The sequence below is a fragment of the Equus przewalskii genome, chromosome 30 (genome assembly GCF_037783145.1).
Source record: "Equus przewalskii isolate Varuska chromosome 30, EquPr2, whole genome shotgun sequence".
NCBI lineage: Eukaryota > Metazoa > Chordata > Mammalia > Perissodactyla > Equidae > Equus > Equus przewalskii.
Genome location: NC_091860.1, coordinates 4772519 through 4799212, shown reverse-complemented (window position 1 = coordinate 4799212; position 26694 = coordinate 4772519). Strand labels below are relative to the sequence as shown.

At 37.6% G+C, this 26694-nt stretch overlaps 1 protein-coding gene across 2 annotated transcripts in view; it reads right to left on the bottom strand.

Annotated features, from left to right (window-relative positions):
- The window catches only part of KIF5B (kinesin family member 5B), a 43334-nt gene extending 17446 nt beyond the window's left edge, over window positions 1–25888 (bottom strand). For both annotated transcript variants that reach the window (XM_070601731.1, XM_070601732.1), the window contains exons 1-13: window positions 25231–25888; window positions 18319–18406; window positions 9962–10035; window positions 8902–9006; window positions 8406–8454; window positions 7775–7830; window positions 7599–7686; window positions 5908–6032; window positions 4916–5020; window positions 4451–4596; window positions 3612–3760; window positions 2976–3169; window positions 1838–1906 (exon numbers count right to left, since the gene is read on the bottom strand). In XM_070601731.1, coding sequence (XP_070457832.1) covers window positions 1838–1906; window positions 2976–3169; window positions 3612–3760; window positions 4451–4596; window positions 4916–5020; window positions 5908–6032; window positions 7599–7686; window positions 7775–7830; window positions 8406–8454; window positions 8902–9006; window positions 9962–10035; window positions 18319–18406; window positions 25231–25356 — 1374 coding nt within the window. In that variant the 5' untranslated portion in view covers window positions 25357–25888. The remainder of the gene's footprint in view (window positions 1–1837; window positions 1907–2975; window positions 3170–3611; window positions 3761–4450; window positions 4597–4915; window positions 5021–5907; window positions 6033–7598; window positions 7687–7774; window positions 7831–8405; window positions 8455–8901; window positions 9007–9961; window positions 10036–18318; window positions 18407–25230) is intronic.
- Between the last annotated feature and the right edge of the window lie 806 nt (window positions 25889–26694).

Genomic DNA, 26694 nt, shown 5'->3' with positions numbered 1-26694 from the left:
AATGAATATAAGAGCCATAAAGGAGGGACAGGACATAGACAAAGTGTTTGGTAGTATAGGGGGATACTTTTGTAGGGTATTTATGGAGAAGGTGGCTAGGATAGATAGATTTTAGTCATCTGCAAATTAATGTTAACAGAAAGAAAAAGGCATTCTAGGTTCATAAACAGTGTGCATAGAAAAAGAAATTAGTACATGTTTAGAAGATATGCTTAAAAGTTTAGATTTTCTTGGCCTAGTGGTTAAGTTCGGCATGCTCTGCTTTGGTAGCCTGGGTTCAGTTCCCAGGCACAGAACTATACCACTCATCAGTGGTCAAGCTGTGGCAGTGGCTCACATACAAAAAGAGGAAGACTGGAACAGATGTTAGCTCAGGGGGAATCTGCCTCACCCCCCCCACCCTACACAAAAACGTTAAGATTTTCTTTGGTCAGGATGGGATGGCATTTGAGCTATGCTCAGGAAAACTTGGTATCAGCATATAAAATTTTAGCTAGAGAAGCCAAGAGACTAGTTAGGAGGATACTGCAATCATTCAGGGACAGTAACTCTTAAGTTGGGGCATCTGAAAAGATGTGCGAGTATTAATAATCGGGCAGAACATTAATGGCACTTAGAAGTAGGGGCCAGGGATGCTAAATGTCCTCCAAGCACAGGACAGAACAATATAATGAAGAATTATGCAAACGCTACTAGTACCCTTTGAGAAACAATGTTATAGTTGGAATAAGGATAAAGATGATATGACCAGGACTAATTTGACTGATGATAGATCTCTCTTTTTTGTTTTCTTTGTGAGGAAGATTGTTGCTGAGCTAACATCTGTGCCAATCTTCCTCTATTTTATGTGGAATGTTGCCACAGCAAGGCTTGACGAGTGGTACTACGTCCGGGCCTGGGATCGGAATCTGACAACCCTGGGCTGAAGTGGAGTGCACAAGCTTAACCACTACGTCACCAGGCCAGCCCCTGGATAACTCTTTCTTATTGAAGCTATACAGTCTTTGGCCCATCCCCAAAACAAACCTTAAAGGAAAGACCATTTTTGAATCATCCCCCTGCTCTACCAGGTGAGATAAAATGAAGGACCAAACTAGGTGACAAACTAGAGAGGAGAAACTTGGAAGAACTAAGATGAATGTAAAGATGGCAGAAATGAACAACAGGTTACAAGAGGGTAGAAATGGTGAAGGAGTAAAAAATGATTCTATTCACTGACATTCTCATTCCCACAGTTAGCCATACTCAAAATTATACAATTATTAAAGATAAAGTCATGCAATTCAGAAACCAATATTTTCTCTTTAATAATCCCTTCAGACCCTTTAGTGTGTTTAAGTAAATGAAGGAGAATAAAACATGTGCTTTTTATGTCCTTTCCCTCATTTCCATGTGGAAATACTTCTCATTAAGGGAGGGGGAGTCTAAGGTTACTCCAGCTCAGTATAAGTCTTTCCCAAGGGCCAATAAAAAATGTTTTAAGGAGAATAAGGAGATAAAATAGCACTGTACTTCAAGCAGGGGAAGTAGAAGACAGTGTTAAAAAGTCCAACAGATGTGTGTTAAGGAATAAATACTAAAAAGTGATCCCCTCCACTCTAGTTAGACAGAATTCAAACTTTAAAAAACCCAAAATCTTAAGAGGAAGTCAATCTTTCCTTCAATGCATATATCAGTGTCACAAGACATCCATAGTAAAGCATGGACATATTCAAAAATTTTTAAAAAGTACTCTAGTATATTCTGAGCTATGTGGATTCCTTCATCTTTTATGTTTAAATGCTAATGACAAACTATAAAGCTTTTCCGGAAGGAATATGAAAGGTATTCAATTTACCTCTTCCTGATCCAACATTTGTGTCTTCAGTTTCTCTACCAACTGGCTCTGTTGATTAATTTCTTCATCCTAGAATTTTAAAGTAACATGTTAACCAAGTAGCTCACAACCTGGTTCTGTTTCCTAACACAAATTTTAAGATAACTACCCACCCCCAATATTTCAAAACTGTTTCTCCAAGTTCAACATAGCTTATTATGATCTTGTTTCTTAAGAAAATGTTGAAAACAGATGGAATTTCTTTCAATTATCAATTGTAACATTTATCATCCAATAAGAAACAAAGTTTATGTTCATGAAAGCTAGTCATTAAATATTTTAAATGCTAAGAAATAATGTTTAAAGCTATTATTGAAAATAATGGCCATGCAGCCACGTCAAACCTGCCATCTTTGCTTAAAATACATAAAAAATACCACCTAAAAACAAAGGACAAAAACAAAACCAGAACTATTTTCTTCCAGTCTTTTTTTTTTTTCCTGAGGAAGATTGTTGCTGAGCTAACATGTGTGCCAATCTTCCTCTATCTTATGAGATGCCGCCACAGCGTGGCCTGATGAGCAGTGCTAGCTCTGTGCCCAGGATCTGAACCTGCGAACCCCAAGGCGCTGAAGTGGAGCACGCAAACGTAACCACTTTGCCACCAGGCCCGTCCTGCTCTTTTTTCCCTTCCTCTCTATTTAGTTCATAATTTGTCATTTTTCACACTACAGACTGACATAATCAAAGCAGAAGATACTATTTCCACTCTATTCTGTTCCCTCGATCTAATCTCTTGCCTTATCTTTTATTAGAGTTCTCATATCCCTGATTCTAAGAGGCCAGTTCATTAAGGCTTTCTGAAGACCCAATACCAAATGTCCTTTAGGAAGTTCTTTAAGACGGAAAAAAAGGGGGGCAGAGGGATATGCCTCCTACATAGTTTCTACAGAGATGAAAATTCTAATTCTACATGTTCTGCTAATACAATGATTTTCAAAAGGTAAAGAGAAATCAAGGAAGTAATGATTTTCAATAGGTTAAGAGATATCAAGGGAGCTGTATATAGGTCACAAGAACTCATAATATGGAAATTAGTAAATAAAAATACCCATGTCAAAAATATTCTAAAACAAAATAGAACATGAACAATACCAACCTTGTCATCAAGTTGTTTGTACAATTTAGCAATTTCTTCTTCACACTTTCTTCTTTCAGCATCAGTAAAGTTTCCAGTAACTCCAATCGTGGCTGCAGGTTTATCATTGGTAATAGTAATATCCTTATCCACTGTGAAAGCTTCCAAGTTGGCTTTCTCTTTGTCAAACTGTTCATCAATAGGCACTGTCTCTCCTAAAATAAGACAATAGAATGGTTAATAAAAACTCACCTGTAAAACTACTCTAACTTTGATTCAATTTCAGCAACTCTTACCAACTCATCAGCTCAGTCCCTGAGATTTGAAAAGCTAGAATTACCTCTGACTCTACCCCATCTTCTAAGTTCAATCACCAATCTTGTAATTTCTATTGCTTCCACTCTAATCTAGGCACCTTGCCATCTTGTGACTGCTATGGCTTCCCAGTTGGCCTTTGTGCCTATTTAATATTTCAGGTAAAATCAAAACTTCAAGTAAAACATTTCATTCATTTTTATTTGACAATCCCTAATGCCTAAAAAGTGAAAATGAATATGATCTATTTTTCTTATTTATACTCACATGAGAATGTCAAATTTATAAAACAGCTCTAAATCTGTATTCAACAATCTGAAAATGACAAACTCAAGTTATTACCATTACGCCATCTGTTGAGTTCATTTTCAAGCCACTGAATGGTATTCCGCAAGGTCTTATTTTTTTCTTTTTCTCTTTCATACTTCTTTTTCCACTGTTCTGCAGTCAACTCTACATTGACACAAACTGTGTTCTTAATTGTTTTGGCCCTAAGAGAAGTAAGTAATTGGAGGAAAAAAGAATGTGACTGAAATGATTTTCAACTGGTATTTATATCCCTATGTAATCTATGTTTATATGGTTACGTAATTTATTCCTGTCCAGTTATCTGACTAAATACTAAGTTATAACTGGCTTAGTGCTTATTCACAACCCAAATAGGTTTGGGTCAGCCCCTACATCTGTGAATAGCTTAAAAAAAAATCAACAACCTGATGAGGTAAAAAACAGGGGCCTATATTTTTCCAATTCATTTGGAAGGCCAAACTAAGAAAAAAAATTATTGTTGAAGGTCTAAAAGTTATCGTTATTGATTTTCCTAGGCTAACCATCTCATATATGGTTATCTCACTATTTGAAGCTGTCACAAATGTCACCAGGCTTAACATAGGATTCTATTTGTCAGGACTTTATTATCTCATTCAAATGTTTCTTTTCTTTAATGCTGAATTAAAGCTTCTCATATAAATGTGACTAAAGTTAACATTTGACTTTAACGTGCAATAAACATAATTCAAACCCAAGCAGCCTAAAAAATGGACCTTGCTTTATCTCTCAATTAAAAAGCTGTATTAGTGCACTAACAATATGCACTAATTTGAATAATATCTAACTGATATTTTCCTAAACTTAATAAACAAAAGGCCTGTTTTAGACTTCGCATTTTTTTAAAAACAAACCTTTGACCAAACAGGAGCGTAGATTTTGTTTCAGATTCATTGTACGATGATGGGGAGCAGCAAATTACAATAGTGGTTCTACAGTTCCCACCTAATGAATCTTGAAGGATTCTTGTCATTTTACTATCTCGATAGGGAACATACGTCTACATACAAAAACAAACAGAAAAGCACAGAAGACCAATGGATTTCTAAATAATAAAGCATATTATATATACTACTTTAAATAAATTACAAAGTGATTTCAGTTACTTTAACTACTTATATTAAAATGGGAACTACAACATATACACTAACACTATAAATTTTCTAAAAGACAACTAATTCACACATACTGATTTAAATGTAGTCAATCTCTCTCCCTCACTCACTCTCTCACACATCCATGCATACATATCCACACATCTGTATTTAAGTAATTCCCCACAAGATAACAACAGGAAAGGACAAGACATATATACTCACACTACCCTCAGCCAAAGCAGAAATGACATTTCCAAGAGCAGAAAGCGACTTGTTGATGTTCTTAGCTTCATCCAGCACAGCACCTTCAGCTCCAGTTTTACTCACCTATACATACGATTTCAAAAGAATGAAACAAAATTACAAGTTGAAGATGATTTTCTTTGCCACGTTTACATTTGTACTTTACTAATTTGTTAGTCTTCTTTACTACATTAGAAAAAAGGAACCTTTCAAAATTTGCTAAAGCATAATGTTGATGATGTAACTTTTGGAAAACAAAGATGGAATTTAAATATTTAAGCAAACTTGCTTCTTTTTAAAAAATGTAAAATACATACGTTAAAGATAGGATAGCAACATGGTAGCAAAGTTGGCTAAAGAGCTTCTCAGAATTCACAAAATTAGAGAGAGGCTTTGAAGGACGCATCTAAGACTTTTGAGTTGAAGGGAATAGGTGTGTCATTCTAATAAGAAACAAAATTAGCAGAACAGCACAAATAGTCACAGAGGTTCAATATTAAAACATTTGAACTTATTTTGATTTTGAGATAAAGAGAATCAGATTGTAAAGGACTGTAATAATGAAATAATCATCCAAAGGAAAGAAATACAACCAAACTAGAAAGTTTTCATAGGGAACCTATTGCCAATATGGATAAAACATATACCAAAAATTACGACAAGGAGACCTAGTAAAATTCATAATGACACATGCCAAACAAGTTCTCAATAAAAACATACATCTTAAATCAAAGGTAATCCCTGTTAGTTGAATTGGCCCAACTATGTCCCAAATAACAATAATTCGGAACTGATTACTCAGTTTAAATAATCATAAAGCACTGACAACACTGCTCGTTAATTCTCAAAAATATTACCAAATCCAATTTCATAAAAGTCTTCAGGATGTATCAATGACTAATGTGTAAGTCCAAACTCAAGCTAGAGTTTATAAAAATGCTTAAATATCTATCAGAATATAAACATTTTACCTTTTCACTACCAGCTAAATCAACCAGATAAAGTTTTCCACTCAGCTTCTGTTCCGTTTGTGTGTTCTCTTGTTTTACATTAATAAGAAATATACTGTGACTCCTAGAGCTATGTTCATTCATATCTGCAATGAAATTACACAAACAACTATAAGCAAACATGGCTCTTACTAATGATTTCTTTCTTTTTTTTCTTTTGAAAAGAGAAATGCATTTCTTTCTTTTAGGACATAAAAAGGCATCACACACTGAACCACGGCTCTCTACGCACTCCTCTGATAGTGCTGGGGATGCATTCCAAGGGAATGTTCTCAGCTGCCCAGCTGGGTGATGCAGAATGTTTAAAAATAAAAATCATAGAACTCTTTTAAGTTAGTGTTTCAGTTTTAAGCAATTAATTTTTCTTAACTTATAAACAGCAATATTCCTTTTCTTTATAGAGATCATCTTTGAATTCCTCACATCCTCATATGAACTAAGTTTTACACTCACCCAAAACAACATAAAAATTTAATTTTATTTCTTGGAATTAACATACACAAAGTAAAAAGAAAAAGTGCTTAAGAACAAAAAATTGATTTTTCCAAGTACTTTTTCTTTCCAGTATTCCTTCATTTATTTAACAAATATTTGTTATACTATGCACAAGAGAACTTTGCTATGTGCTAACACACACACACACGACACTGCCCCTACTTTCAACTCAATTATGGACGATGGCTATTTTTAACAAGAACAAAACTTATACACTTTAACATACATTAACTCATTAAATTCTAACAAAAATACCTGCTATGATTACGTCCACTTTATAAATGGGGAGAACTGAGGCAAAGAGAAGTTAAATAATTTGCTCAAGTCAGACAACTGGTAAATCGAGAGGGTGGACTTCGAAATCTGGCTTATTTTCTGATCTTTTAACCATTACAGTGAATTTCCTCTCTTAGGTATTCTAAGCCAGATACTTGTATCTTCCTGGGGTGGCATACGACATATGTTTGTATTTTCACTGAGAGGTTAATTCGTCTAAGATAATCAGAAAATATATGTGCTGAGACTAAAAGATGGACAAGTGGTTGGAAATAATGGTGGAAGTCATTAGTTAATGTCCTTCCAGAGAGAGGATCACAATGAACTAGTAAATGAAGACTGGAATGTTCAGAAAAACAGTCATTCAGAATGCCTGGAATACTGGGTAGGTAAAAGCAGATGGTGGTGCCGAGATAACAAAGTACGTGCTGCAAAAGCTAACACCCCGCATGTGCAGAGACATATAAGTGAGGGCCACATGTGCCACAGTATGTGGTTTCACCTTTACTGCATAAGAACAGGGAAGTCATGAAAGTTCATTTTAAATATATGTGATGGGGGATGACTTTAAGCAGGAAGATTACTTCAAAATTACTGCATGGTTTAGGCAAGATCATTACAGCTGGAAATAAGGCTCCTGCTTCAGGGAGATAGAGGAGAAGGTGTAATTTGAGGAACGTTAGGTGAACAAACAGGAAAAAGTGATTTAAACAGGACTTGAAAAGGTAGAGAATTCAATAACAGTTGCCAGATTTTTTTGCCTTACTAATAATCTCTAAAGCATTATTTTACAAAGGAAAGTCTTAGAATTAATCAACTTGATAAAGATATTTTAAGGCAGTTTTGTAACTTAAACTAGCGTTAAAAAATATTCTACTTACTTGTAACTGCTACGTGTCTGTTAGATTTTCCTTCATCTATGGTATCCATAACTTCATCTGGACTACATACAAAACGCTCTGTGCACCCCTGTGAAATAATTTTTTTAAGTATGGATATTTTATTAAAAAATTTTACTAGAGGGCTTTTCTAAACAATCATTCTACATTTTAAGTACCTTTACATAGGGAACTCGATTTTTATCTTCATGAACTGAAAGGTTGGTCTTTGAAACTGAAAAAGAAAAATAAATAAATTAGTATTATTTTCCTAAACTCTAACACTGGCTGTGAAATAGCTAATTCAATTGATTGTTTCCTTTCCTGAGCAGCCTAATAACAGGCAAACTTTAAAAATATGAAAACATCACTATTAAAGTAAGACCCTGTAAAAACAGTAGGAGATTTAAAGACAAAACAATGAAGCAATATAGAATTTTAGGTCCAGTCCAACTTCTACCACCAACAATTGGAAATAAGAACATTAAGCCAGAGTGGTTCAATGCCCAAGGACAATATATATCTAATTGACAGCTGAGAGAAGACTAGAACTCAGGAGTCAAGCTCTCTAATTCCAGTCCAATGCTCTAAATTACTATTTAAGAGGACTCATAAATATGTGCTTTAAATAATAATTATTCTATATGTCAAAAGGCATTCAACTAAAACTTTAAAAGAAAAAATTTTAAATGTCTGTTTCCTATAATTCAAGTCAATTTCATATAGTTTACCAAGAAATGGTCTCACATCCACTACTAAAAAAAGTAATGTGATATTCTAAAACAATCAAAGAGCAAGAATTTAACTTACCATCTAAGAGGTCCCTTATCTTATCCAAATAAATTTCAAAATACGAAACCTAAAAGACAAAGAAACAAAAGGAAAAAAGCTCAACCAATTAAAATTATAAAATAATTTATTCACTTATTCAGTAAATATTTATTGGGGTCCAACTGCCAGGGGGTCAGAGTTACCAACAACACAGCCATAGCTCATATTCTAATGGGAAGTCCTAAATTAGCTTACACAACTAAAAAGCAATTTTCACTACAAATATATTCACCTAAAATGAATTAATTAAAGTAGCAAGAACCTTTGAGTTCCACACTAAAACAAACTCCTTTATTTTACATTTAAGGTCAACTAACGGCAGATGAAGAATCCATGTTTACTAACTCTAATGATCTTTTCACTATATTTGTCCATAAAATAATTTTGAAAATATTTAAAAATATTTTTTAAAAGGAACTTAACATTTATTATTTTTTGGAACAAAACAAATATAATCTTTCCCCAAAGATTTTACCTTAATATGAAATTCCAAATTTTCATCCATGGAGTAAATATAATTAAAAATATCTTGCACAATTCTTGGAATAATACCCATGCCTTCTGGATCATGAAGTTTACCCTAAAGAGAAAACAAAATTAGACTTCTTAAACAAACTAGAAAGTACGAATTAAAATTCAAAACTTTTAATCTACAATTTACAATCAATAGAAGATGGGAATTCTAATTACTGCCATTTTGGGGAGAAAATGGCTCTACAAATATCTAGAAAACCCAATTCAACTATTACATATTTTGTTAAGTTACACATAAATAGTCTATGTCCACCACATGGGTTACGAACTGATCTTAGCTTTTTATTTAATCATTAGATTTAGATTATTCACGCTTGTAAATGAAACATTCTAGGAAAATGCTTTGGCTTCCTTCCATATACACCTGAATTATTCCTTCTACTTGAAGTCAAATTCACAGAAATGGTAGGAATGTCCTTTCTCTACGACTTTATGAACATGAGTAACGTGAGTTACACTAAAATAGCATTACTTTAGATAGTACGCTCAGATAAACGGTAAAAGCAGATGCTCTGTAGCAGTGGCAGACGATCAGAGGCTGTTTTCCAGAAGCAAAGCTTGATCAGGTCAACATCTATTATTAACAGTGGCACCGATAATTGGGCAGACAGTCTTACCAGAGAAGAGTGGCAGGTAAGGTGGGGGTGGGGGGAGTTTCAGGGAAAGGAGGAGAAAATTTTAACTGCTCTGAATAGAAGTGAAAATATAAACAATCAAAATTTCAAAATTTATCATTATAAAGTGACAGAAAATTCCTATTTAATTCTAAAATATTCATAATTTTGTGGTTATGCTAACTGATAAAACAAAGCTAGATATAATTTCACTATTCAAATTCAAGAACTAATTAAGATTCCAACGTTACCTGTATATTAGTCGTATAAGAGAAACAAAGAATAAACAAAGATGTTCTTAAGCATGGTAAAATAATTTCACAAATAATGAATGAATGTACTGTCTGTACTCCAAATCACCTCCAAGTACAGATTATAAAATGTTACCTCCATTGTGTGTGTCTTCCCAGAAGATGTCTGTCCATATGCAAATATTGTTCCATTGTATCCCTCAAGTACGTCTATTGAGAAAATAAGGGATTTTATATTTCAGGGGATTTTTTTTCCCTCAAGCAAGATTCATAAGAAATTACTTAAGAATGTTAGAAAACACTAAAAAAATTCACACACACATTAACCCTGTTTCTTATCCATGCATAATCAAATTTGCATAAATATTTGCAGGAAGAATGGTGAGGAAGATTTAGATTTTCTTTACACTAATATGAAAGATTCCATCAAAACCAAAGTTTGGTACATAAAAGATTTATAAAGATAGTAAAGGAAATAAATAAGACTATATTTAATAGTAGTTTTCTTAGTGATGATCCATGTAAGCAATTACTTTCCTTCCAGCCCAGATTATTTTCTGTGATTAATAGCAAACAAATTTTAAATTCCATAGCCTATAATCATCTCTTATGTCAATGTACATCTCAAACAACATTACATCTGTATTACAAAGCTTTATGTGATCTAAAAGAAAAAAATGCTCTGCTAATTTACATATACATACAAATTAGCTTTTAGAAACAGGACTACTGATTTGCGGTTAACTCATGGTTAAACCTCACAAACCCATCCTTCCTCCCTACACACAATGTAACAAGCCCAGTCCTACCATAAAATCAATCATCAGAAAGTTCCTGTGAAATTAAAAAATATCTTTTTTAGCCCTTTGTGTACCACAAGAACAACCACTAACATTTAAGTATCTTCCTGTACTAGGCTGAAGGGGAAAAAAGGGAATGTGAGTTAATGAGAAGGTGACTTGACTGCCATCTTTCAGGGGCTCCGTTCTGTTTTGTTTTTGCTAACAAGAAAGGTACTATGAAATTACATTCCATTCTAGAGGAAACCTCAGTAAAAAGAGAAGCCTCTACTGGCAAGAGCAAACGGTAACAGTGGAAGGTAAATTAGCAAGCAAGCAATCTTTGTTTTTTTAATTGATGATTTAAAAAAAAAAAAGAAAAGGGGACCAGCCCTGTGGCCGAGTGGTTAAGTCTGTGCTCTCCACTTCAGTGGCCCAGAGTTTCACTGGTTTGGATCCTGGGTGCGGACCTGGCCATGCTCATCAGGCCATGCTGAGGTGGCGTCCCACACAGCACAACCAGAAGGCCCTACAACTATGTACTAGGGGGACTTTGGGGAGAAGAAGGAAAAAAAAGATTGGCAACAAATGTTAGCTCAGGTGCCAATCTTTAAAAAAGAAAAGAAAAGCAAGAACAATCTCAACTTTGGGCACAACTAACTAGATAATAGATTTCCTACAGAAACATTTATTAACATGAAAAGAAGGCATCAGTACTTACTTCCCTGGGAAGATTTTAACAGACTCGAACATTTGAAACTTTCCTTTAAAATCTTTTCAGTTTTATAAGAAGGGAAGCAAAATAATTTCAAGAATCACATTTAAAATAGATGGGATTACAGTACTTCTGTCAGCAATGCTGAAGAAATCATCTAGAGAAAAAAGCTCTAGAGGTTTCCAATTCACCTTCTGTATACATAATCATTCTCAGAATGTCTACATCATACCCTGTTTAAGATCTTTGGATCAATCACACAAAACCTAAGCATAAATTCCAAATTTTTGTTAAATCTATAAAAGGTCCATTCATGATATGATCCCCTTATCTACAGCAACTAGCACAATAGGTACTTAAAAAACATTTGTAGGTGAATGAACATGCAACTTTCCCAAGATCCTATTAGCAGCATATATCTATATGATATCAGAGTACATCTGTGTTATGTGAAACTATATTATACAAAGGCTCCCAGGTTAATAAATGTAAGCAACACATTCGTATTTGGGATTTCAAGCATAACTTTAAAAATCTCCTATGTTTACAGAGATTATGGAATATCCAACATTCAAATATTTACTGAGCACCCACTATGGGTGCGGGGGAGATAAGAGTGACTGATTAGGTGATTTCTAGATACATCAAGTTTATCACTAAAATAATAAAATTTAACCATTTAGAAAAATAATCCCTTCTTGCCTACCTTCAAATCCATTCCTGACTTTGCCTTCTATAATGATTTAACCCCCGTTTTATTACTAAAAAATCTAAACATACAGAAAAACTGAATGAATTTTACAGTGAACACTCCTATAACCACTACCAAGATTCTACCATTAACATTTGATCATTTTAGTGTTTGCTTTAATTATCTATCTATTTATCTTTTTTCTTTTTTTTTGAGGAAGATTAGCCCTGAGCTAACTACTGCCAGTCCTCCTCTTTTTGCTGAGAAGACTGGCCCTGAGCTAACGTCCATCCATGCCCATCTTCCTCTACTTTATACGTGGGATGCCTACCACAGCATGGGTTTTGCCAAAGAGTGCCATGTCCACACCTGGGATCTGAACCGGCGAACCCCGGGCCGCCAAAAGGACTGTGCGAACTTAACCATTGCGCCACCGGGCTGGCCCCTATTCATCTTGTTTTTTTAATGCATTTCGAAGTAAACTGCAGACTTCCACCTAAATACTTCACCATGCATATACCCTTAACTAGAATTCGGTCTTTCACAGTTTTATTTCTGAGGTAAAATTAATATATAACGAAATGCATATACTTTAAGTACAAACCTATAAAAAAATACAAATAATACTCATCTATTTGAAAATCCTAGAGAGCACACATCCATAAGCAGACAAAATTAGGCACTTTTCAACCTGGCTCTCGTTTGCTTTTTCAGCTCCATCTCCCACTACCTTTCTTCTTACGCTGCTGTATAGGTTGGTAAAAATGATCAAATCTGACAATTTCATATGGCTCAATTTCAGTCATACCATAAAGTATGTACACAACAGTACTCTCAGGGGGGCATGCCCTAGCCCATGTGTCTTTTCTCTGCCTGGTAGGCATCCCTCCCTCTCCTTCCTACTCTGTGCATCCTTAGAGACTAACTCAGGCTTTTCTTCTTCCTCCAACCCAACTCCACAACCCACTTTCAAATGAATCTGAGTAACAGTCCCACCTGTGTGTTCTTATAGCATCTGCAGCTAATCATAATACTTATCACTTGTATTGCAATAGTCAATTTACTTGTCTGCCTTCCTTAACAGTCTGTAAACTCCTTGAGGCCAGGACTGTGTTAACTCCTAGCATAGTGCCTGGTCCCTAGGAGGTACTCAAATGCTTGCTACGATCACTAACACACAGCATCTCCTTTTTAAATATACTTTTGCTGTTCTTGTGAGAAACGGAGGTGAACAACTATGGATAAATAGTACTTCTGCCACACTTTGTAAACAAGAAAAACATATTTAATAAGTGAGACAACTGCACAACACCTTCTGAAAGTCACTTAATCTCTCTGAACTTCGGCAAAACGTCTGCTTAGGGGAAGACTGTGAGAATTAGAAGACATCATATAAAATTATTATTGTTAACATCTGAGAGCATACAATGTCCCAGGCTCTAATAACTTTTCATATATTAAAGTATTTAATCCTCACAAAACCCTACACAAGACACTTTTTTAGTTCCTTTTTTACAGATGAGGAAACCGAGGCAGGGAGAGGGTAAAATAATAAGATGGAGCTGGGATGCAAACCTAAGACAGTCTTGGGTCCAAAGACATGCTCTTAACCACTATACTATATTCTCAAGAAAACCAAGAACTAAAATATATGGCAGGCTACATCTGAAAAAGTTAGAGGTGGATACCGTGGAAGACAGTCCAGGTCAGGAAGCCAGGGTGGGAAACTGAGAGATCTATGAAGGCCTGGTCTGATGCCTGGCATAAAGGAAGTATTGAATATATAACAATTACTTAATACAGGGGAAACAAACTTGCATATATTACTCAGATTCAGAATTCAAAAGAGAATACAGGTGGGTAAATCTTGTTCAAAAGAAAAAAATCTATCTAATGCATCTATGAAAAGGGAAAGGCAACAGCCCCTATATATAATAAAGTTATGCAGTTGTATAGAAATTTATAAAGCAATGCAACCTCAGTGGACTGTCAAGGGCCCAGAGAGTACTAGCTGCCTTCAGGTCATTCCTGGCAGCTTGCTCATCAAATCCACATCGCAGAAGAAATACCAGCTGGCCCATCATTTTGCTGATTGTTGCCTCCCAACAGTTTTTCTAACCACGGTCTTCCCCCAGATCTGTTTGCCAATGACTGTCTAAAATCCAATCTGCCATGTATTTAATTGGTTTCCTGTTCTCACACCACACCAGGCACCCATTCCCACCTCATCTCTCTCCTTAAATCTATGTCTCTACTGGTAACTCTCCCACGTTCACATCCTTGCCCAGGACCAGACCCATTAACTACTACATCCAAGCTCCTCCAAAATGGTAGACAGCATCTGGGTGAGATAAAAGGACGACATCATAGTCAGGTGATATTTTTCTAACATAAACCACAAAGCTGGCACAGAAGCAGGAAAGAGACAGTGAGAGAAAGCTTCTACTGTAACAACTGCTTGGAGTCTAATTTTGTAGAGTAAAAATATCTTAGGCTAGAAGTTATCCAAAGTACAATTATGGCTGATTACATTAAGAAAATAATTCTCTAAGAAAATAGAGGAAACAAATAGCACTTGATACCTGTTGTGTGCTTACTTTCTACCACGCCCTGGGTGAAGTATTTCTCTTCATAATCATATTTTTGAATCCTCACAGTACCCTTATTTTGCAGAAACGAAAACGGAGACTTAGAGAGGTTGGGTAACTTGCTAAAGTCAAATAGCTAGAAAGTGTCAGGGCCTAGAATCCAATCTAGGTTTGTGTGACTCCAAAGCCTGTGCTCTTAACCATATGGCAAAGAACGAAACTGCTATTCAGAACTTGGTTCCCAACAGTAAAGCAGGAATTTGCTGGTGAAGTAAAAGCGACCAAAATTTTGAGAAAAGGAGGGAAATTGGAGGAAGAGAATGACGTCACCTTAGAACTGTAAACAGTAATAAAACAGAACAAAAGGTAGTAGAAACCTGGACTTCAGGACAATAGATTTCAAAGAGGTCTGAGACAGGGAGGTATGAATCTATTATTAAAAGACTATATAACCAAGGATGTACAAGAGATAAAAATCAGTGGAAAAGCATGAGAAAGGTAAAAGCTTAGGATAAGTTAAGTCTTACAAAAACAAAACAAAAACTAAGGCCTTAAAAAGAGCTTTTAAAATATTCAGAGAAAGAATAATGAATGAGTAGACCTGCATTGCCTAGAAAAATGATACACTGTTAACAGATGATGTAAGACAGAGGTATTCCTATTTTATTACCATCTTCTTCAACATTATCCTTAGAACGGAACAACAGAATAAACACTGACAAGAGAGACTTTAAGGTTGAGGTGGGTAGGACAGCCAAAGAATGGTTTTAAATAAGCCCAAGTTTCTAGTTCTAAGAGAATTATATTTCATGGATAAAAATCCCACAGCTACCATAGGTAAGTTGTAAAAGCCACACAAAGGGGCTGGCCTGGTGGCATAGTGGTTAAGTTTGTACACTCCGCTTTGGCAGCCCACAGTTGGCAGGTTCAGATCTTGGGCTATGCTGTAGAAGCATCCCACATACAAAAGTAGAGGAAGATTGGCATGGATGTTAGCTCAGGGACAATCTTCCTCACGAAACAAAAAGCCATAGAGAACAAAGGTAACAGAAGATGACTAACTTGTAAATGTTATATTTATTTTCTAAAAGGGAAAAATGATAGATTCCTGGAACTACAGACAAGTATACCAAAATTTCACTAAGGAAAAGCTATCGTTGAACTAACCTCATTTCCTGTTCGGAGAGGGTCACTCAACTGATACTTTGGGGAAATACCACAGTCATGCACCAAGATTTCATAAAAGGATCCAAGTTTCATCATATGGATGATGCTGACAAGCTAAGAACTATACAACTATATAGGTAAGAGAATCTGAAGTTGGTTGAACGCCCAGTGCAATTTCATTAATTACCAACAATCTTATTCGGCTTTTAAAAGATCAGGCGAAGGACCATGGCCCTTTAAGCATTTTATAAATGATTTAGAGTAATATTTTTCAAACTTCGATGTCTTTAAATAAAGATCTTTAAAACAAAACCTTCAATGTTCTTGACACAACAGACTTATCAAATATGCTGATAGCCAACTTAGATCCCTAGTAAGATAAATATAAAATCAAAACTCAAAATATGATCTAGAGCTAAAATCAACAATATGGAATTTGCATTTTAAAGGCCTGCTTTAAAAATTTAAAAACTTCAATATTCAAGTATGGATTGGGGTTTAATGTTAGCTACAGCAGATGTGAAAAAGATCTGTATATTTAAATTGCCCATGAGTTCATGAATCAATTAACTTTATATTATTAAAAATGCTAACGTAATCTTAGGCTGTACTGATAACAAAAGTACGTTACAATCAAAGAATGTAATATAACTGTGTTTCACGATGGACAGACCCTTTGGAAAATGATTTGATGCTTACAAAAAACATGACACTGCCTATTCCTCTTTGTTGCAATCATTTACAGAATCACAAGTTAATTCTCCCTCATTTTATGAAGATTTCAGCATCCAGTCCACTGTCTCTCACCAATACCATTCCTGTTCTAATTCTTGGTGGTTTCAATGTCCATGTAGATGATCCCACTAAAACACCCTGCCTCTCAGATCCTTGACCTAATTTTCTCCATGAACTTGTCCTTTACTCCTTCAGATGCCAACTCCATGGTCATACTCTAGACCTTTTCATTACTAACTGTACTGCCTCTCTATCTCAATTTCAAGTATCCACCTCCCATTACGCCTTCTAGTACCCTAATGCCAACAAACTTTTGAGTCCACTCAGAGTATATCATACTAATCTTACACCTTTTTTCACTGTCCCTCAAACCCACCTCCAAGCCCCCATGTCCTCCTTCCCCTCACCCACCATTCCATGACTGACCATTATCATCACTCTCTTACTCTCTTGACTACATCCTCAATTCTCTTGCCCTTCTTTCCCTCTTTTGTACTCGTCTGGCAAAACCCCACCTGGGTAAAATTCAACTCTTCTGGCAGCTAACCTCAAGTGAGCCCTTAATGCCACCTGGCAATACTGCCCCATTTCCCTAATCCATTCACTTCTATTGCTGAATGACTTCATATCTATTCCTAGAACCTCCTCTCCAGCTTCACTCTCATGACTGTGCTCCCCAAATCACAGACAAAATGAATTAATATGAAGAGAACATCTACATTTTCCCTTCATCACACCTACAGACCTACTTCTATCCATAAACTCTATCTTTTCTCCTGTTACTGGATGAACTGTCTGTGCTCCTTAATCTTAACCTATCCACTTTTATACTGAATCCCAACCCCTATACTCTGGTGCTGCATAAAGACAGATATGGCCTTAATCTAAGAAGCACATTTTAAAAATTAGATCTGTCAAAAAACAGAATAAAGCACCATAAAGTAATGGCTATTTAACTATAAGATCCCTTTGATAAAAGAGATTTCTGTAGTAACTGGAAGTGCAGAAAATCACCCCTCGCAGCTCTAGGAGTCTATGGTTTTAGAAAATATAAAATGAAAAATATCCTAGAATGGGGCTGGCCCCGTGGCCCAGTGGTTAAGTTCGTGCGCTCCGCTGCAGGTGGCCCAGTGTTTCGTTGGTTCGAATCCTGGGCGCGGACATGGCACTGCTCATCAAACCACGCTGAGGCAGCATCCCACATGCCACAACTAGAAGGACCCACAACGAAGAATATACAACTATGTACCAGGGGGCTTTGGGGAGAAAAAGGAAAAAAATAAAATCTCAAAAAAAAAAAAAAATCCTAGAATAAGTTAATAGCATTAACTAGGATATACATACTTTTCTCACCCTTGGCAACCCCTGTTAAATTCCTCAAGGGTTTCTCTGTTGACTACAAGATAAGTCTTTGGGGAAGGAATAACAATGGAATGGAAGAATGATAGACTGCCATTTTCTACTACCGTTTAAAAACCTGTCTAGCCATTTTGTCTTCATTCTCATGCTGTTGTATTTCTAGAATTGCTACCTTAGAAACTCTCCAGGGAATATCTAATAGAAATGCATTTTCCAAGAAGCATGTAACACTATAATTTTTATAATACCCTTCACTAGGTACTGTATATAAACTAGATCATGGAATTTGAGCAATAGTATGTTCACTAATGGTATTTACCTTTTTATTATTTAAACTTTCTTCCGCAATTAACTAAGAAGGAGCATTAAAATGAAAAATAAGATGTTGGGTAAATGGGAAAGAGCATAAACAAAATTTTACTTATTGCTGGGACAACTCAGCAGGCTACGTATATTTACCTTTAACAATCTTCTTTGCACAGTCATTATACACTTGCTCTTGAGATGTATTTGACTGGAACACCCGATCAAATGCATAAGGCTTGGACTGAAAAACAGAAACAGAAGTTTCAACTACACAAATTAAAGGTGAATGAATATTTTTAAGCTCCTTTAAAGATGTCATCAGATATTTAACCTTCAAAATAGGATACCTACTACGCATCACTTCATGTCATAGAATCTTTGTGGAAAAGATCTTAGGGATCACCAAGTACAAATCCACTAGAATAAACTCCACAAAACCAAGAATGTCTGTTTTAGTCTCTGATGCAGCTCCAGGGCCTGGCACAGTAACTAGCACTACTATACTAGGCCCTCAAGTTTTGCTCAGTGAGTTTTTATTTAATGAGCATCTACTCTGGCAGGTCTTGAGACTATTTTCAATACTAATAGCACTTTGCAGATAAGGAAACTAACAGTCTTTGAAAGGTACAAAAGTCGTTAACGACAAAATTAAAATTAGAACCCAAATCTCCTTTCAGTTGAGGGCTCCTTCCATCACTCCATTCAGCTTTTCAGTTTATTCCAACAGCTTTTCAATCATTAATTCAATTAGCAAATATTTATGGGATGCCTATTTTGCCAGACACCATGATAGAATGACCAAGAGAAATTTACTCTCGACTTTAGTGGAACATAAGTAATAGCAGGTCAGACATCAGACAAACAATTAAGTGACTCGAATTTTGACTTCGAATTCTCATAGAACAGGGTGCTATGAGAGCACTTAACAGGAGAGCCTGAGTCTGGGGAGAGGCAGAAGAATGTCAGGGAGATACTCTGGAGAAGAGATGTTTAAGATCTGAAGAATAAGTAGCACCTAGCCCACTGTCGTTCTCTTCAGTATTAGTCATGAGGAAGGGTCAGTGTGGGAAGTAGTCTAGGCATTGGGAATAGGATGATTAAAGATCCTAAGACAGAAAGGAGCTTGTAGCATTCAAGAAATAGAAGGAAGTTAAGTTTGAAGTATAAGGAGCAAAGATCAAATGCAAATGTCAACACAGTGAAAAAGGCAAATAACATCTTAGTGTTATTTTGAAAATAGTTTTCACTTTGTGGGCCCCCTGAAAGGATTTTGGGCCTCCACCCTTGGGGATGCATTTAAGGAACTGCTGATGTAGTTTGAGAAGGAGCCCAGAGGTGCAAAATAAAAAAAAAAAATCACTACAGACACTATAGAGTATAGCATGCATGCAAATCAAAGAAGAATTTTTGAGGAGGGAGTGACTGTGCCAAATATAGCTGTAAGGTCAAGGCAAAACTGAAAAATATCCAATGACAAACGTCAGATTGGAATGCGTTGAAAAAAGAATGGGAGGTAACCAAGCAGAGCAGAAATCTGGCTGTCACTCTAAGGGAGGTATTTTTTAAAGATGGGCAAGACCGGAGTAAGTTTACATGCTTACAGGAATAATCTCGTAATCTAAGAGAGAAAGTGGGCATGTAAAGATGAGAGAGAGGGGCAAGGGGGTTCTGGGTATTTAAAATTAAGTGTCTCCCTGCTCTCTAGTCTCTTCTAAAGGAAAGGAAGGAAGCTGGGCTCTAAAATACAAAACAATCATGACTCCAGAAAAAAAAATCCTTTACATTATACAAACACTTCCTAGCTTTCAGCTAAAAAAGATCTTTTTAGAAGCTATATGCCATAATCCCCTTCCCAAAGCTTGGAACGACAGTAAGAATGAAGCCGACACTCTCAAAGGGCTATCCAAAGCCATTCCCAATTCCCCTTCCCCTTGCCACGGACCACTAGATAGTTCGGAAAGCTAACCACCTGCTAAGCCTAGTCTCCTTGCAACTAGTGGCCACATGACCCAGTTCTGGATACTAGCAAGTAAGTGATGGTCTGCTGGGAGGTCTCAGAGAAGGGTTTTGTTTTCCTGATAAAAAGGACCATCTCAGCTGAAGCTGCCCTTCTCCTTTGGGGAATGAATGCCTGGAGCTGTAGCACCCATCTTGCAAACATGACAAATATGATGATGAAAAGTCCTAACTAAGAATGACAGACGATAACGAGTTAGTAAGTAATAGCAATATAAAGGCTCATCTCCAGACTTTTTATATGAGAAAAATAACCTCTTATTTATTTAAATTGCTATTAGTTGTTTGTTTTCCTTCTGCAGCTGAGCACATTCCTGAAGGATATACTAAGATGACCTCACTTTGGTGTCTCAATATCTAATTATTCTTTGGCTATAACATACATAAAAGTGTCCTTTTGCTAAGATGCTATTGACACATTAATATTTAACACTACAGGTGTGGCTAAAAAAAGACAGTCCATTCTTTCACTGATTGTACAAGATGTGTTCATCATAAACAATTCTAAAAACAAATACAATCAAAAGAACAATAACCACCCAGACATAAATCATGCTAATATTTTTTCTATGCAAAAAGAAAGTTAATTTTCCCTCTTTATTTATCCAGCAAACATATATTTAGCACTTACAAAGTATTAGATATTGTAAATGAGTAAAAAAAAAAGTACAATTTTAGAAATTATACTTAACTAACAGAGACTGTAGAGTTCAAAGAATAGAAAATAAAGCTGGGAAAGTCTTGAGTACTAAGCTAAAAAGATGTATACTAGGATCTAATATAAGTGATCAAGTAACGATAACCAACTGAAATGGAGATAGCCTCTAGCGTTAAAGAACTCACAACCTGGTAAACAGTCAAGAAGAGATTGCAATTAGCCAAAATATATGTTTAATAACAGATGTGTAAAAAAATAGTATGAAAACAACAATTAAACTGATTAATTCTAATTTTGCTTGCAAGAAACAAGTTAATCAATAGAAAATAAGTAAAAGTATGAGTACAACTGTATCCCTCCAAAATGAGCCAAATAATAAAATTTTCTTAAACATTTAAAGAGTAGAAAGAACATAGACTACTGAGCTTTAAGTCATATCTCCATTTTCACATCAATAAAAAACAACGCTCATAAACCATTCAGAAAGAGATAAGCCAAAAATAATGGGCAATAATCAAGCCTGCCTCAAAAGTACTTTATGCAGCTGTTCACTCTAGCACCACTCCACAGCAGATACACAAACCACCACTACAACCTTACTAAAATAAGAATATGAACAGGCAAAAATAAGAATAATCAAGCAGGTATTGAGTGATTTTTTAAAGGTGTTACATCACCGTTAAATAAAAAATTAAGTGCTTAGCATTAAGTTGACAAAACTGTCTTAATCCCGAAACTAAATTATAACTTTATTAAATAAGGCAAATGTTTAGATTAGAGATCTAGCCATAAAGTTACTAACCGACCCTGGCTTTCTGGGATGAAAACAAGACTTCTAAAACATAAAGACTATTTCTAATGGTCTATAATTAAGGCACATCTCGTAACTAATAATCTGTCAAATAAATTAAACAAAGGAAAACAATATCTGGATACCTATATTTTAAGACCTTGGTTCTTTAAAAACCTGGCCTTGAAATGTACATTATGTAGCCTTTATTTCTATGAATATTCAGGGATACTCCAGGTCACAAGATGCATTCACATCTAACTTAGACTTTAAGAGGACAAAACCAAATAAGAATAAGTTTATCTGAACTGCAACCATATCTTAGATTTCTTAAGTGAAGTGGTTCCTGTTGGAGTTTGCACAGACCAGGCTGAACACCAAATTTGGTTATGAAGGATACCCTTCTGGCAGGGATATGCCTTTCTCTGGAATTCTGAATAGTGATCTTCAGATCACATGGGATTATATCATATTAAATTTTCCTTAGTTTGACACTGATTGTGGGCTAACATTCCACAATTGTAAAGGTCTGTGATGATGGCTCCTTCTCTTTCAATATCACTGTAAAGGAAATTAGGATCAAACACCAAATCATCATTCACTTGAAAAGGGACATCATGTTGTGCTGTAGGCAAGGAACTAGGTAAGATGATCTAATTAAATTTATTCTCCTCTAATTTCAATGAACTCCAACAGCCTGTTTTTGGTCCTGGCAGCCTCTACAGCACACCATATGAGGAACAATCATTAGTAAAGACACCTAATGATGTAAAAGTGCATGTTCCACTTTTATGACGCATAGATAGATACAGGAGTAATTTTTTCTATTGATATTTTCCCCGATGTTTTCAGCAGGCTCACTTGAACTGCATAAGGTGTTTCCTTTGTCCCCTCTTTCTTGAGGATAAAAACTTCTCTTATTTAAAGCAAATAGATTCTACCTGCATCACCTAAAGGTTTTAAGAAAATAATTCACTTATTTCATGCAATATGTGATTATTCATAGCACTTCACCAAGAACATAATTTCAAAAAAAATCTAACTACAAAACACAGAGGAGTCTATATTAACTTATTTATTATTATTATTTATATAATAAAACACTATATTAAAATCCTGTTACATGCATAACAAGAAACAAGTTTGGACAAAATACTGGAAACTGAACTTAGATGAAAACCAGAATGCTTAAGTTATTTTCTACATGAGCACTGATTATACTTATAATTTGGTAACATTATAAACTAAAACTTATTCTTCAAATTTTGATTTAACCAGAACACGGTTTTTAAATAATTTAATTTTAAATGCTGCATTGCAGCAATTCCTTCTTAAACTATTTTGAATCACAATCAGGATCCAGTAAAACGAACAAAACAAACCAACAGACAATTTTACCTAGAGACTTTCTAATTTTACTCCTCTGAGCTGCCCTTATAAATTCCCAAACCTTTTATAATAATAAAATAGTTCATTTAAAAAAATGAATGAGACTTACTATATGCAAAAGATTAGTTCCTGCAAATAATGAACTAAACATGTTGCCTTACATTTTTTAATGCTATGTTACTCAGCTGTACTTTTGCTTTTATACTTTTTAAAAAAACCAGACTAAAATGTTTATCAGTTTACCTAACGGCCAACTAACTGTGCATTACTGACTCACAACTCAACTACCTATCCATTATTTCTAATATTATCATTTCAATTTATTTATATTACTAAAGAAACTTATGTAACGAACTTACAACAACTTTATCCAAAGGAAACAACCTAGAATAAATGTGTGCTTCCTGTGGTAACTATTCATTTTCATTTGACTCTTTCCTCATATTATATGTCATATTTGGGCTGCATCAGAAGGTTGCTTTCTAACCCAATCTTTATGCATTTTGCGAATTCTAAATTCTAGCATTCCAACAAATGAATCTTAGTGATACTTATAGATTTGTGTAAATACATACATACAAGTCTGAAGAAATATGATATTCCTGATACAAATCTAAAAGGAAAATAGCTTTGATGTGTCAACCACTGCTGAGGTCGAGTAATCAGAGAAACGTGGTGAGATACTGGCAGCCTCTAGTTTGCCCACTAACAACGCAGGCCTTGCAAGCTTCCTCTGATTCACGTAAAGCATGTCATCCTAAAGAGAAAGGACTGCCTCTGTGCTTAACTTCTTGGCCTCACTACGATGTCATTTATAGCCAGAGTTTTTGCGGACTTGTTAACAAAGAACCAGCCTGACAGTCTTCACAGGAGGAGCTCACAGTTGTTAGTAACCTAACGACTCGTTTGCCAAAAGCCGACAGAGCAACTCTGACGCTGTGACATTCATTTTCTAAAGCTGAGCTTTGGAAACTTTCACATAAAAACTCTAAAGAACTTTCACCTATCTCAGACATCAATACTTTTAATCATCAATGTCCCATCTCCTGTGACCCCTCTGTCCTATTTCCGAATTAAACTCTCCACAAACAATACGCTAAACGTGGAATGCCATGAGAGAAAAAAACATTAAATTTTTTTTAACCATGAAAGCAATGTAGAAAAAAGTTCTGCCACATGGCATCTACCAAGAAAGATGAACTTACGTTTTAGTCACTGTTCCCTGTTCTGTATGCAGTTTCTTACTGTCCATTGCAATCTCCTTGAACTGGGGATGCTCTTTTCAGAGATCTCTCAATACCAGAGCTCAGACTTCAAAAAAATCAACCTTACATGCTGGTCTTCCTGACCACGATCCAGCCAACTCCGGTTGTTACGTTCTGTACTACGAAGGGACAATATGGCACCACGCCTGGGATTACCAAAATCAACCTTCTTCAAGACAGATCTTAACTGTAGAAGTAGAAATCTAATACTAACAACAAATCTAGTTTACTGGTCAAATTTTATCTTTTTTTAAAAGCTTGCTTTTACCACACTTTGATGTACACACAAAAAGTTATCACTCCTCCCTAGGCACACACTTGACTCAAACTGAATTGGCTAGATTTGCTGGAAGATCAGACAACACTGATCACTCAGATTTTAAAAGAAAACTCACGATTTCTTTCTACAGTCGTCAATTAGTCACTTTTAACTGGTGACATGAAACTGCCTTCATCACTCGAGTGGCGGTGCGCACACCTCGGGGGTGCAGGGTATTCGCAGTGGTCTGGCCGTTCTTCCCCCTCCCGCGGGGAACAACACAGCTCGGCACGCAGCGCCGGCTCTATAAACCGAGCTCCTGACTGTCGAGGGCGCCGGAGGGCTGGCTGGTCTCGGAGCTCCAGGCTCCGAGCTGAACTTGACCCTTGCCCACTTCACGACCGGCAGACGCGGGGCGCGGCCAGCCACCGCCCGCACCCGCGCCACCAGGCGCGCCGGCACCCGCGCCCGGCAAACGCGCGCGCCCGGCTCGCTCCCCACAGTCCCTCAGCGCCCAGGCGGGGCGTGTCCCCGGCGGCTGCCGGCGCGGAGGCCCGGGGTGGGGGCAACCGGCGCCGGCCGACTCCCCGGGCTCTACGGCCCCTCCGCTCCCTCCTCCCGCGCCTGCCACTTCCCCGAACGCCAAGCCCTGCCAGGTCCGAGGAGCGGGACGGCGCGGGTCACTCACCGCGATCATGACCGTGTCTTCTCCCTGAAACTTGGCGACGTACTTATCGCCGCGGTTCACCTCAGACTCGTTGAGAGGTCTGAAGCGACACATCACTTTGATGTTGCACTCGGCCGGGTCCGCCATCTTCCTTGCTACCGGGGCCGAAGGCCGGGAGCCACTCCCCGCCGCTCAGCCTTGGAGGCAGCGGGCCCGAGCTGAGGGTCTGGGCTTGCGAAGGCCGAGACAGGAGAAGTTGGTGCGCCGCGTGGCGCGTTCCCCCGGCGGGAGCGGCAGCGGAACCCGGACTCGGAGCGCCGGCGCCGGCAGCCGTTGCCCTGAGGCTCACTTCCGATTCATCATGGCAGCCATGGCGGCGGCCCCGGGCGGGGCGTCAGGGGCTCCGCGGCCTCTCCCTCGCCGGCTGGGCACGCTGCGGGGTTTCGGGGGCTTCTGGAGGCCGGGGAAACGGCCCCCTCCCTCTTCCTCAGAGAGCACGCCGGGCCCCCAGTCCGCCCGCCCGGCCGTCCGTCCGCTCGCGGCTGCCGCCCGATCACTCCTGAGGCCACGGAGGGGCGACGGCACGGTGGGATGGGCGGTGCGGCGAAGCAAGGCGCAGGCGCACAGGCCGGGAGCCCCAGCGACCAATCCGGGCGCCCCGGCGACCAATCCGCGCGCCCCGGCGACCAATGCGCGCGCGCGCCGCCGCCGCTCGCCGCCGGGGTCTCGGATTTGAGAGTTACCGGCCGGTCACTGGGCTGGCGCTTTGCTCCACCCGCCCGGCCCGCCGAAGAATTCCCCAGAACTGGGGCAGACGAGCTTAGCATCTTTTTCTTTAGACGCGAGGGATTCGTTATAACTATTTTATGTTGTAGTTTGTTTAAATAAAATACTGCAATCCTATAAGGAAGGGTTTGGTTTCTAGTCGGTCTGGACGTAAAATTGATTCCTGGGGCCGCCGGGTGGCCGAGTGGTTAACTTCGTGTCCTCCGCTTTGGCTGCCCAGTATTTCACCGATTCGAATCCTGGGCGCGGACATGGCGTTGCTCATCAGGCCACGCTGAGGGGCGTCCCACATGCCACAACTAGGAGGACCCACAACTAAAAATACACAAGTATGTTGGGGGGGGGTGGACTTTGGGAGAAAAAGGAAAAATAAAATCTTTAAAAATAAAATAAAATCTTAAAAAAAAAAATTGATTCCTAGCCCACCGTTTTAGAGCGCTTTGCCAGAAAAAGGATTTGAATGAGGGGTGGGGCATGACTCTGGTTAAGTGGTTGCTCTATCCTCAGAGAATGGGTTGGATAGATAGGAAGGGGAAAGAAAAAGGGGATTTCTCCTAAGGAATGAAGTAGGTAGCTGAAGAAACATCCAAGAGTAGGAGGAGGTGGGAGAAGGCCCTCGGTGAATCGGGGGTCCCACTTCCCTGGGAATAAATAAACGTATGGAACTGTCAGTCCCCACACTGTAGGAATGACTGGCCT